General features: G+C 37.0%; 1 protein-coding gene across 1 annotated transcript; it reads left to right on the forward strand.

Moving 5' to 3' along the window:
• The first annotated feature begins 1,442 nt into the window (after nucleotides 1-1,442).
• Nucleotides 1,443-10,910, forward strand: LOC132274022 (uncharacterized). Its single transcript, XM_059775166.1, has 4 exons — nucleotides 1,443-2,004; nucleotides 2,088-2,229; nucleotides 9,355-9,514; nucleotides 10,475-10,910. The coding sequence occupies exons 1-4, from the start codon at nucleotides 1,494-1,496 to the stop codon at nucleotides 10,682-10,684; spliced, it is 1,023 nt and encodes a 340-aa protein (XP_059631149.1). The 5' UTR covers nucleotides 1,443-1,493; the 3' UTR covers nucleotides 10,685-10,910.
• Nucleotides 10,911-12,686: the final 1,776 nt, after the last annotated feature.

Raw genomic sequence — 12,686 nt, forward strand, 5'->3', positions numbered from 1 at the left:
GAAATTTCATCCAAACAAGGGCTTAAATAATATGAAAAGACAAAATTACCCCTCCATATTCAATTCAGATATATTATAAAATATCAGACTTTACAAAATGACGTAATAGTCCTTATTCATTTTTCTTTTCTTCCCTTCCAATCATACCATCTATGCCTCTCTCTCTATAAGTGTTACATATATATATATATAAACACACACATATATATCTATACACACTTTGGTCGTATCTTCTTCATTCACTACCAAATAGTCAAATATGTCGCATCATCTACTCCAAGCCTTGGAGCTACAACGTCGCCTGCTGCTATATCGTAAGGAAATTTAGTATAATCTTTTAACCGAGCACTCAAAAGTCAATCCCCCAATTCTTAGAGTTATATTATACACAGTACAACACCACCACCAACATCGGCGGGGCACGCGCAGGGGTCGTCGAACGCCGTCGCCACCACACCTCAGCCTCCACTGCCGCCGCCACACCTACCCACACTACTTTTTGTGGCGCATCCCCCAAAGACTCCGATCCCTCCTCTACTGCCAGAACAAGGTTTGTATTCGTAGCTAGATCAAGGTCAATGTCTGTATTGCTCTCCTCATCTCCGGCGTCGGTGTCAGAAGATCAGCGGTAGTTTTGCCGTCGTCTTGGAACGAGTTATGAGCACTGAGCTGGATAAAGAACGAGGAGTGAACGAGTCGACTCAGTCGGAGAAGGGAGAGATGAGAGAGAGAGGGGCTGTGCAAAATCTGGGTTTAAGGGAGAGGCTGTGGACTTGGTGGTGGGTTTAAGAGGCGATGATTGGGTGGGTGGTGGCGGCGATTGATGATTGGGATTGTGTGGGTGGTGGCGGCGACGGTGACTGGTGATGGGCTGGGATTAGGATTGTGTGGGTTTTGGCGGTGGCGGCGATTATGTAGCGTATGTATATATATACATACATCATACAAAGAGAAAGAATGAAAGGGTTGGAAAAAGAAAAAAAGAAAAAGAAAAAGAAAAAAAAAACTCGAAAGAAAGAAGAAGGATTTGGGTTTTGGATTTGATCCAAGAATATTTAAGGTAATTAAAATATTAATTTTATATCAAAGGGTAATAAAGTTAATTTATCATTGTTGGAGTCTTTTTGTTCATTTTTTAAACTTGAAGGAGTGTCTTTGTCCAAAAAATGACTAACTTATAGTTGTGTGTCTTTTTTTCAAATCTCAGAGGGTGTGGTTGTATTTTATCCTAATTTATATATATATATATATATATATATATATATATTTTTTTTTTTTCACTCCAGTATCTTTTGGATATTATTTTCTTTCTTTTCTTTCTATCATAATTTATTCCAGCGTAAATAAAGATTATTACAATATCAAACAGCCCATTAGATTTTTAAAGACCCCGTTGAAGGAAATTCTCAAAACACCCCTTCCCGTTTTCGACAAATATATTTCCAATAGAGCAAATAGATCAAAGTTGAGTGACAAAATTCGAGGACTGAGTGATGAGCAATAATCGATCGTTAGAGTCTCTTCCACCAACACAAACCCTAGAAATAGAGAACAGCCTCTCTCTCGTCCCTCGCCTGAAACTCCTCCTCACCGTCCACCGCGCCGACCACTCCGTCAAGCCCATCGACGAGTGGCAGCTCAAGCGATCCCTCATCGACTTCCTCAGAACCTCCTTCTCCGTCACCGTCCCCGAAGACGACCTCCATATCAACCGCTTCAAGGACCTCAACAAACGCAAGCGCGAAGAGCCCATCGCGGATGGCTCTCTCTTCATTTACGACCTAGGGTTTCTTTCCAAGCGCTCCTCCTACGACGACGGAGACGATGTCAAGGTTTTGGAGAAGAAGTTATCGGATTGGAGGAGATCGGTGGTTGAGAAGATGGATGGGATCGAGTTGAATCTTGAAGGGGTTAGGTTTCGGCTCACTGTGGCTGTTCCACCGTCGGATGATTTCGATGGAATGAGGAAGGAATGGGAAGAGCTCTCTGCATTTGGCGGTAGAGGTTTGTGTTTAGGATGATTTTGGGCTCTCCCTCATTTCACTTGTATGTTTGTGTGTGTTTTTTTAGTTGTTTATTGTTTGTAGGGTATTCAAGGGATAGGAAGCAGCAACCAGATACTGTTGTGTTGAGAGGTGTTCCGTCACGGTGGTTTGCTGAGCCACGAGTTTCATCCAAACCTTCGATGCTGGTTACTCATACAATTTTTTCCACATTTGGGAAGATACGGTGTGTGAGACTAGTTTGGTTTGAATGTATTTGCATTTATTTATTCATTGATGCTTTGTAATTGTTTGGATTTGATTCTATATTACATCAAAAAATTCCTAGTGGAACTATTCATGTTTTAGGATTTTTCTAGAAAAAATGATTTGCCTAGAACTTTGATGCATACTTAATTTGATATTATCGTTATTACTTGCACTTCAGCAATAAGGTGTTTCAGCATGGGAAATTAGATGGTGCTAGGCAACACTAAAAGCGAGTCAAACATTGGCACTATGGCACCATTCTAAATGCACTTTGGCACCTCATCAAGTGGAAATTTTCTCATTTGATGTATGATCATAGAATTAAGAACCCTATTCGCTGTAGCATTCTTGGAGATGTTAAACACAATTTCACCATGGCACTAATGGAGATTGGTTTATCATAGGGATGTCAATAGGGTGGGTTTACCGTAACCCTACCTTGCCCTATGTGTCAACCCTGAACTCCATCCCCATCCCGAACCTGGGACGGGTTATTACTCAAAATACCACCCTCGCTTCGTGAACAGAATTCACACCCCAACCCTGCTTGTCCATACCCGCTAGTTTGAAAATTTGAGAGAGAGAGAGGAGCCATCAAATTTTAATCGAGAGCGAAAATGTACATATAAGAGCGAAAATGTACATATATCTGTATTTTGTGTATGTATGTATATATATGTATATAAATTACAGAGATCTGTATGATATATACACTCACATAAAATCTAAAACATAAACCCTATAGGTGTGTAGACAGAGAGGGAAAAGAGAGCTGGCTTATCGTCACCAGACTGCTGAAGAAGAAGCAATCAAACCTTTTCTCTGTGATAGTGTTGATTTGGGTCTATTTGAGAGCAATTCATCCATCCATTATCATCCATTGCCATTGCCTATCGTCCTTAATATTATTCATGTGAGAGAAAGTGAGTAGAAAGAGAACGTTGTCAGCAGTGGAGGAGGTGCATTATTACTGTGCCAAGGGATGGGAGACTGGGAGTGAAGTATGCTGATAGATACGGCTGCTTAGCGATGAATGTGAAAGGAGATAAAAGATAGAAACCCTTGGATTTTGAAAGAGATATATTACTGTAATACCTAAAGAGCATTTAAGGAATATAATAAATAAGGGTATAATTGAGGCAGGGTAGCTATATATCCTTTCCCACCCAGAACCCGACTGGGGTTTAATTCATTTACTTCATATCCACTCCTAATCCATTTAAAACACACACCATATCCGTTCCATTAGGGGTGGGGTGATGCAAGAACCCGCCGGGGTTGGGCAAATTGCCACCCCTAGTTGATGATGCATTTGTTAGGTGGATTTATGCTTTTTTCCCAAAATTAAACATATTTTCTGGGTGGGATTTCAGTTTGATTTCGATTTGGGTGAAATCCATCGACAAGTATTAATCTTAAAGTTCTAGGTGTTGGCTTATGGGGGTTAGCATCATCCTGTTATTCGAGGTGCCCCCTATTGACCCTGGGGTAGCGTAGGGAGGACTAACCACCTCTAGCCATCAGTGAAGTTACGTGCTATTTTTATTTTGTAGTGTTAGGATTTCATAAAATGCCTATAAGATTTTATAACATTGAGGAGGGGTGGTCAATTGCTCAAGTTAAACCCTAAACAAATTGTTGAAAAAGATACCAAGACTAAGGATTTGTGAATAAGAGAAGAATATAGTATATGTCAAATCATCTCTTATTGTTACAACACATGTATATATAGGTATAGAGAAATTATGGACAACTCATAATTAACTATCATAACATCATGGAAAGTATGTGGACAACTCATAATTAACTATCTCCACACTCCCTCTCACGCTTGAGAGTAGATGTCAATGACTCCCAACTTACTACATATAGATACAATTGTATATACTTTGGAGGCGCCTTTCTGAAGATGTGTGCTCCCCGGGAAGGAACAAATGGAGCAACTATCTCATTCGAAGTGATTTTGGAACATATGAAATGACAATCAACAACGATATGCATGGTTTTTTCATGAAAGACTGGATTACTAGGAATGTGGGTGGCTACTTGATTATCACAGGGGGGAATTGGGTATTGTACTGAAATTCCAAGTTCATGTAAAAATGTTTTCAACTAAGTGAGCTCACAAGTAGTGTGGCCATTCACGGTATTCGGCTTCAGCAATGAAGCGAGCCACAACTGACTATTTCTTGCTCCTCCAAGTCACTAGACTCTTTATGAAAGTACAAAACCTATGCCCTATGGTGGATCATCGATTTGAAGGAAAACCTGCCCAATTCGCATCCGTGTAATCCTCAATGCAAAGATGCCCATAAGAGCGGTAAAGCAGGCCATGACCTGGAGCACCCTTGAGATACTTCAAAATTCGTATAATTGCCTCCATGTGGGGGACCCTCGAGTTGCTCATAAATTGACTTACAACACTGACAGCATAGGAGATGCCTGGACGAGTGATCGTTAAGTAAATGAGTTCACTTATAGTTCAACACACTCACAAACTTTCCATAATATTGTGATAGTTAATTATGAGTTGTTCATTCAGCTAATCACATTCACATACTTTCCATATTCACACATTTTCCATACTTGTACTTTCCTTTTCTTATTATTTCTCTATACCTATATATACATGTTGTAACAATAGGAGATGATATGAAATATACATAATTCTTGTATTCACAAATCCCTAGTCCTGGTATCATTTTCAACATGGTATCAGGGGTATCAGAGCAGGTTTATCATACCTTACTCTAGATTCTTTCGGCTCTCCCCCTCTCGGTCAAATTTTGTGATTGAATCTACTTGTCTCGAATATCAATATTATTGGTAATTTGTCACATTCGGATCAAGTGTTTGGGATCGTGTTCTTCACTCTTGCAGACCCTACTTATAGTTCATTCAATAAAAATTTGTCTCGACAACTTTGTATTTTTTTTCAAGTTGGTACACTAGAGTTAAAATTTCCGTATGTGAACTTGAGGGGGAGTGTTAGAGAATATCGTTAGCAGTGATTTATGTCTATGATAGAATATTGATTGGAATGATTTATGCAATTGATTTTAGGAATCTTTCCATCAATATATTTTTCATATTTATCACATGTTTGTATCTTTCACCTATTTGTAAACAAAACTAAAAGAGAATATAATAAAAAACATGTAGCCCTTTGGGCTTTGTGTGCCGTGGATGTCGGCCAAAGTGGCCGAACCATGTTATATTCTTGTGTTGTTCATGCTTAATTTCTCTCTTCAATCTTTTGTTTTGTCAACACAAACTATCCCATCTAAATCCCATAATTAGTCACCTAGTCTCTCGTCACTATCCATGGATTCTTGGCTTTCATGACCTGCGTATATATGTTAATCTCACTCATGATATATTCGACAAGTACAACTAATGGCTGCTTCTAGACAAGATATTTAAGGATTGTTTGGTTCAATTCCTTATAAATATTTTTCGAGAGCTCTAGAATATATATATATATATATGTGTGTGTGTGTGTGTGTGTGTGTGTGTGTGTGTATACATATATTATATTTTTTAAACAAAAAGGAGTTCTTTGAAATTGAGTCTTATTTTTTTTCCTTCTTTTTTCATGAACCAGTTTGTAAGAACAGCATCAACATAATGATTTATTTATTTTTTATTTTTAAAACTAATATATAGCTATTCTAATAAAATTGAACCAAACACAGGCTTTGTTATTTTCTTTACCTTGAAACAATTTGAAATCATCTGTTCCACTTTGACGGTGGAATTGTTTTTAAGTTTGGGGAAATTGACAAAAAGCAAGATTCTGGAATCTAGTTAAATGATTGACAATCTGTTGTTGGTATGTCGTATTGTCATGATTAATGGACAATATATTACGAATTGACATAATAAAGTTGCAGATTGTCAAATGCAATTTGAATTGCCACTTTGTTTTGTACTACTATGTGAAAGTAATCACAACAAACAGTTACACCATTCGTTTGAAATATTGGCACCTCAATAGACATACTAAAAAAAACAAAGAATAATGAAGCTGTACCTTGAATAATATCGGACCTTTTCAATCCAAATGGATCTGCTGTCACATAAAATTATAATTAGAATGCTAAAATGTCAAAAATTGCTCTAATGCATCTGCCTAATATTGATTTTTGTTGACGTAATGCATTTTATATTTTCTTTTAGAAAAATCCACACCCCAATTTTGTATATTACATTTATCAACATGCATTTATAATTATGGACAGTTTGGTGGCACATTGAGCATATGGGGTTCTTACAAATTTCTGCTCTAACACTCTTGTTTTTGCGATATGCTCTGCTCTTTTAGTCCTCCCCCCCCCGCGGGCGAATTCTCTGCTCTTTTGGTGATATACTGAATACTTTTCATGTGTACCAAGACTTCAACTCATGCCAAAAAAAGAATGCTTTTTGGGCAAACCAAAAAGAGTTTTTTGGGCACTTTGTAACTAATCGTTTAAGGAAGTATCAATGAAATAACTTCAATAATACGAAGTCCTCTTATTATTTGGTGAGAGGGTAGGGGAGGGGGAGGGAAAGGGCGGTGGTGGGCTGGTGGCATGCACATGCCAGAAGATAGAGAGAAATGGCAATATTTTTTTTATCAATAATTGCAGAACTGTGAATATTTATGCAACATATGTTTTTTTAATTTTTATTCTAGACTGATATTTGAATGGTCTCCTATTGATTGATAATTTGCGTATGCTCATTGTGATGTTGTGGCCTGAATTTGGTGTCGGGTCACGTTGCGACCCCTTGAATGAGCTTTGTGTGGGCCCAAGTTGTTGATGTGAGTCATTTGGAAAAAAAAATTGACCCGGTTTTTTACTTGCGGGTCGTGGACCATGTTTAGTACTCTCTTGTAACCCGATGTATAAGGGCGCTTAGGGTTTGGTGTGGAAGGATTGAGACAGTGAAAATCGCATAGAATTAGAGTGTGAGCGAGAACTATGGTTTGGGGCTGAAACTTGTAATTTTCTATTTTTCGTATGGTGAAAACTTTTGCCGGATCTCCATGTGGATCTAAACTTTTGCCGAACCATGCTAAATATTTGTGTTCTTTGTCTGTGGTGTGATTACTTTTCTATCGCGTTTCTTGATTTTCTCTTGGGTTCGATGCGTTTGACGTAACACCCATCTTGTCTACAGTATAAACCATGGTTTCACATACCAGTTGTTAATTCATTGCAGCTGTGATTTGATGACTTCAAATTGTGATTTTATCTCGTTAAAAATTGTCAAAATTTCATTGCTAATAATTTACATTCTAGAAATTGTATTTTTATTTTGTGACGATATTTATGTTGTTTCGGTAATCATTTGTTATCAATCGCGATGTCATGTAGCCTATAACATGTTTAAATTCCCGTTTGCTATAATGATGTTGTTGTTGTTATTATTAGAGTAAATTACACGGACCTCCCCTATGGTTTGCCATAATTACTGGGACCTACCTTATAGTTTGGGAAATTACTCGGATCTCCCCTAAAAATGAAACTAACCTACACGGACCTTCCTTCCCAGTGACGGACCGTTAAATGCACTAACGGACCTATCTAAATTACTAAAATATACTCATGTTGCTATGGTAAATGACTAAAGTACCCATTATGTGTGTGTATATATATATTATATACTTAAATTATGTAAAACATGTGAAACAGTAGAGTCTTTCATTTATCCAATTATTGTAGTTCTTTAGAGTGACGTGGCCCAATTCTTGCTACTTTCTTTAGTTCTTTACACACAAATATATACATATTACACGCGCGCGCGCGCACACACATATATATGTATATAAAAGTAAAGCTCTGATGCCGCCGTGGAAGAAAAGCTCATGTGCCCAGATTGGTGGGTTGCGACAATCGTGGGTTCAATTTGGCTCCTTGACCTCACAGCGGAGGACGGCGGCTCTCTGTCGCTCTGTGTCATCATCGACATCTTCTTCGGCTAGAACGCTAAAGTCACACACGCGAGTTGGGTTGAGCAAGCCTGGTGAATGAAAAAAAAAAAAAAAACTACTAATTTTCTTCAGAAAATTGCTTTATACCATTGAATTGGTGATCGAATTCAAATTTTCCTTTTTTTTATTTTTATATCGGCAATACAGAGTAGGGATCTGTATATCGGTTGAATCTCATCTGTTTACCGATCGAATTTTATTTCTCTTTTGGTTTTAATTAGGATTCGTAGCAAGTTGCTACGAATTGGGGTTGAAATTGAGCCTAAGGGATAAAATCATCGATCCAGATTTGCACAACAATTAGCCGAAACTACGAGTGGTGATTTTAATTGTCTTTATTTGAAGTTTGATGTCAATTAGGGTTTTGTTGATTGAGAAATCGAAGTTGTTGATTTCAATGGCTGGGTTTTGCTGATAAAGAGAATGATTTTTAAACAGACGCTGAAACTCGAAATACTGAACCTCAAGCAGTGCTATTGTTCATCCATTGAAAACCCAACTTTCGGTTCAGTTGGGTCATCTCTGAAGCTTCTAATTTGGTCTTCGTTTGATCTTCTAAAACTCACTGAAAATTAGTCGCCTGAGGTTCTGTGCACTTGCCGGCGTCTATGGATATTAAAGTTCTATGCACTTTCCCGTTTGGTTGTTGCTCTGAATTTTATCGGCTCTCAAAACTCTCTCTGTTGTTCGTTGCGTGAATGTATGGGTATGGGGTTGAATCGTGAAGAAAATCTCTTTCTCTGTAAAAGTTCTCTCTATATATGTTTGTATTATTGGGTTAGATTGCATTTGGGGTTCATCTCAAGGTTCAAAATTCCCTTTGTGCAAATAAACATACGTGTTATACAAGGTCTATATATATCATTTGGGAACATTATATATATATATATATATGATAGGGATAGGGGTATTATGGACATTTTATTTAATTAAGTGGATGACAAAATCCGTCATTGATTGGCGTTGACCCTCACAGAAGGGAGGTCCGTGTAGGATAGTTTCATTTTTAGGGGAGGTCCGGTTAATTTACCCTTATTATTATATTGTCATTTTACTTGTATGGTATTGATATAGCTTGATTAAATATCGTCCGTCTTGTAGCTTATTTAACTTTCATTATAGGAATCTTAATGTTGCTGAGGATGATGATCTACGCAAGAATGCGGACGAAGATAGTGGGGCCATAGTTTCAGGTCTCCAGTGTAAGATTGTGGTCCAGTTCGAGAAACACAGTGATTTTTATAATGCCTTGAAGGTTTTATGTGGCCGATCATTGCAAAAGGTAGCTGGTTTTCTCATTTTTGAGTTTCTATTTATTTATTTATTATTATTATTAAATTCTGTACTCCTCTGTAATTCTATCATTTGTTTTGGTTAGAATTACTGTGGGACCCCCTCTTCCCCTCCCTCTATATCTTCTAAGGGGACACCGGACATTTATGTACAGTAGTGTATAACACAGCAATTGGACACCAGGGGAGAGATGATCTTTTACAGAAAAATTACAATCTGTTGATTTGAGTTATTTGGATGGCATCCTTGAGCACAATTAAAATTTTCATTAGAGTGACAGGATGAGATGAAATGTTTTGGAAGTAGTTTGTTTACATGGACCTTGTACATGGGACCAATTTATTGTTTGCTTTGGATTTTTAAAAACAAGGCACATTTCAAGAAGCTAGACTTTCTATTCTCTTCTGAAGAATGAATATTCAAGGTTTCCTTCTGTGTTAGTGGCAGTTGAAGTTGTATTTGAGTTTTCTATCGCCTGTATGATGCATTCTGGTGCATTGTTTCCGTTATGTTTCTTCCCCAAATCGGTCACACTCCTTAGTAGTATTCATATACACTGTTGATTTGGTTGTTGTTCACTTGTATGGTTCATGTTGCTGGAACCTTGTGGCCTTTCTGTTTGATGATTTGTTAATATGTGATTGAGTGAACAAGAAAACTCGACTGAACAAAAGCCTTGTCGCAATTTTTTGGTGTTGGCTGCATTGATCCTGTTTAATACCGTGTTTAGGGCCATAATCAATAAATGAAAAAGAATGTAAGTTCCAGTTAGAAATTTTACCGGTATGCCAGCCGCCTTGGAAGAAATTGCATTTATATTTGGTGCAGCCTGCTATTGGCTAGCTGTGGCAACAGATTTATCTTTTAAATATATGACTTAGGTGGCTAAGTTCTTTGTTTTATTCTGGTTCCTTTCACATGACAACACACTTGGATTGTGATTATGCAGGATGGATCGCGTTTCAGGGCTGATTATGAGGTGACTTGGGACAAGGATGGGTATTTTCGAAATACTAGAAGTCATACACATGAAGAGAGCAGCCGGATGCCAGCAACAAGTGCTGGATATTATAGAAGTGAAGCTCCCAGACGACGACCTCACATTTCTCGGTTTAGTCCGGACAATGAACCGCCAAAGAGGTTCAAGCTGAATAAATAGCAAAAGTAAATGATACACATGCAATGATAGGATTCAGCACATTTGTTGTAAAAATAGCTCATTACCTAATGTTATTGATATTCTTCAATTTGTTCAGTAAAATGAATTTTTTTTAAAAAAAAAAAAAAAAAAAAAAAAATCATTTTACTAACTGAAACGAAGTGTTCTTATATGCAGCTGCTGCTTGTATTTGTTTCTTTTGTGCATCAGTTTGACCATTGTATCACTGTAGGCGCTGCATGTGATCAAACTGAAATTTCATTTCTGGTTGAAGCATCATTAGATTATGAAACTGAGTCCATGTCTATCTGGTGAATCATCATCGGTTTGACCATTCTATTTCATATTTGGAATTGTCAGATTGTGAAGCATCATCTGTTTGAACATTTCTGTGTCATATTTGGAATTGTCAGATTGTGAAGCATCATCAGTTTGAAGTCATGTTTGAAAATGTTAGATATGTTTTATAGATAGTGTTGGTTAATCATTAGGAAGTAATCAGTTATCTTTGGGTTTGGTAGGAAGAAGTGGGGTGATGGAAGGATAGGAAGGAAGAAATAAATTTCCTCTCATTTGGTAGAGAGGAGCCGGGGAGGAAAGAGAAAATAGGATGGACGACTCATTTCACTGCGTCACAAATTTTCATCCGTCCATATCTAATATTTGTGATCTATCTCATCCCTCCTTTCTTACAAACGATGTAAGGTGTCATCTCATTCCCTTCTCATCTAACCAAATAAAAAGAGGAAAGGACCCCTTTCCTCTCATCCATCCCTTCTTTTCTTTCTTCTATCCATTTTTCTCACTCCCTACCAAACAGGAGCATTAGTCAGCGTGGCAGGTGAAAATTATCAGAGACATAGTTTTCCCATTGAATTCATTTTGTTATATTTCTTGGCTACAATTTTAGGTATGGGGTTGAATTTACAGGGGCATGAGAAATACCCAGCAAAATTTCATAGTTGGGTATGACTGGTATAGTCCATTAGTCTGTATCATAAACAGAAGGGTAATATAATTTTTAACAAAATCAATTAAAAATCTCTTCGATCTAATCATACCATTTCAATATGTATTCAAGACAATATCTTTCAAACCAAAGGAAATTTGTGGTGGATTATTAATAAGCTTAAAATTGATTCTTCTTAAGAAAAGAAACATAATTCAATTATTCGTTTTAGGCAATGCATAATCATGGAATTGCCAGTTTGCCACTAATATTTTAGTGTGCACATGAATCATTCATGTTTGAAAGTTGAAACCTAATTGCGTATGGTTTGAGTCGCTCTCATGCGGGGCGCAGCCAAGATTTCAATTCAGAGGGCATAGTGCAAAAATAAATCAATCCGAACTACTACTAATCGCATATGGTTTGAGTCGCTTTCATAGATCAATAATTTGGTTTTGGTTTCAAAATTAGTGGAATTATTAGGATGGATTTAGTTCACATTTTAAATGTCACAATAACCCAACTAATTCAAACCAAATCCAACATATTAATAAAATTATAGTTCTTCTTAACAAAAAAAAAAATAGTATTCTAGTTTTTTTGTTAGTAGTGTATACACATTATTGTTCATCAGGGGCAAAAATTAACAAAAAAAAAAATAGTATTCTAGTTTTTTTGTTAGTAGTGTATACACATTATTGTTCATCAGGGGCAAAAATTACGAAGTGCTCTTTAAAAATTACCAAAGGTGTAGAAGTCTTGATGCAACTTTATTGTTCACCGTGTCACCCTTGATATGAAATTCTGCCTCCGTTCTTGATTATTGCTGCGTTACTAACATATTTTAGAAACAAAAAATGTAATATTAAGTTGACAAATAGAAAAAAATATTATATTTAGGTCATAAAAGTTAGGTTTAAGTTAGGCTTAGAATAGACATGCTATCAACCAAAAAAACTCTCATCCCATTTAAATGCATGTTGGTTCCGGACACCTGATTTGCGGCTCTTAGCACAACAATTCCTAGAAGTTAGAAATGTCTATTATTAGAAA

This window comes from Cornus florida, unplaced genomic scaffold (assembly GCF_030987335.1).
Source record: "Cornus florida cultivar Cherokee Brave unplaced genomic scaffold, ASM3098733v1 CherokeeBrave_3.0.0_Hap2_Chr09, whole genome shotgun sequence".
Classification (NCBI taxonomy): Eukaryota; Viridiplantae; Streptophyta; class Magnoliopsida; order Cornales; family Cornaceae; genus Cornus; species Cornus florida.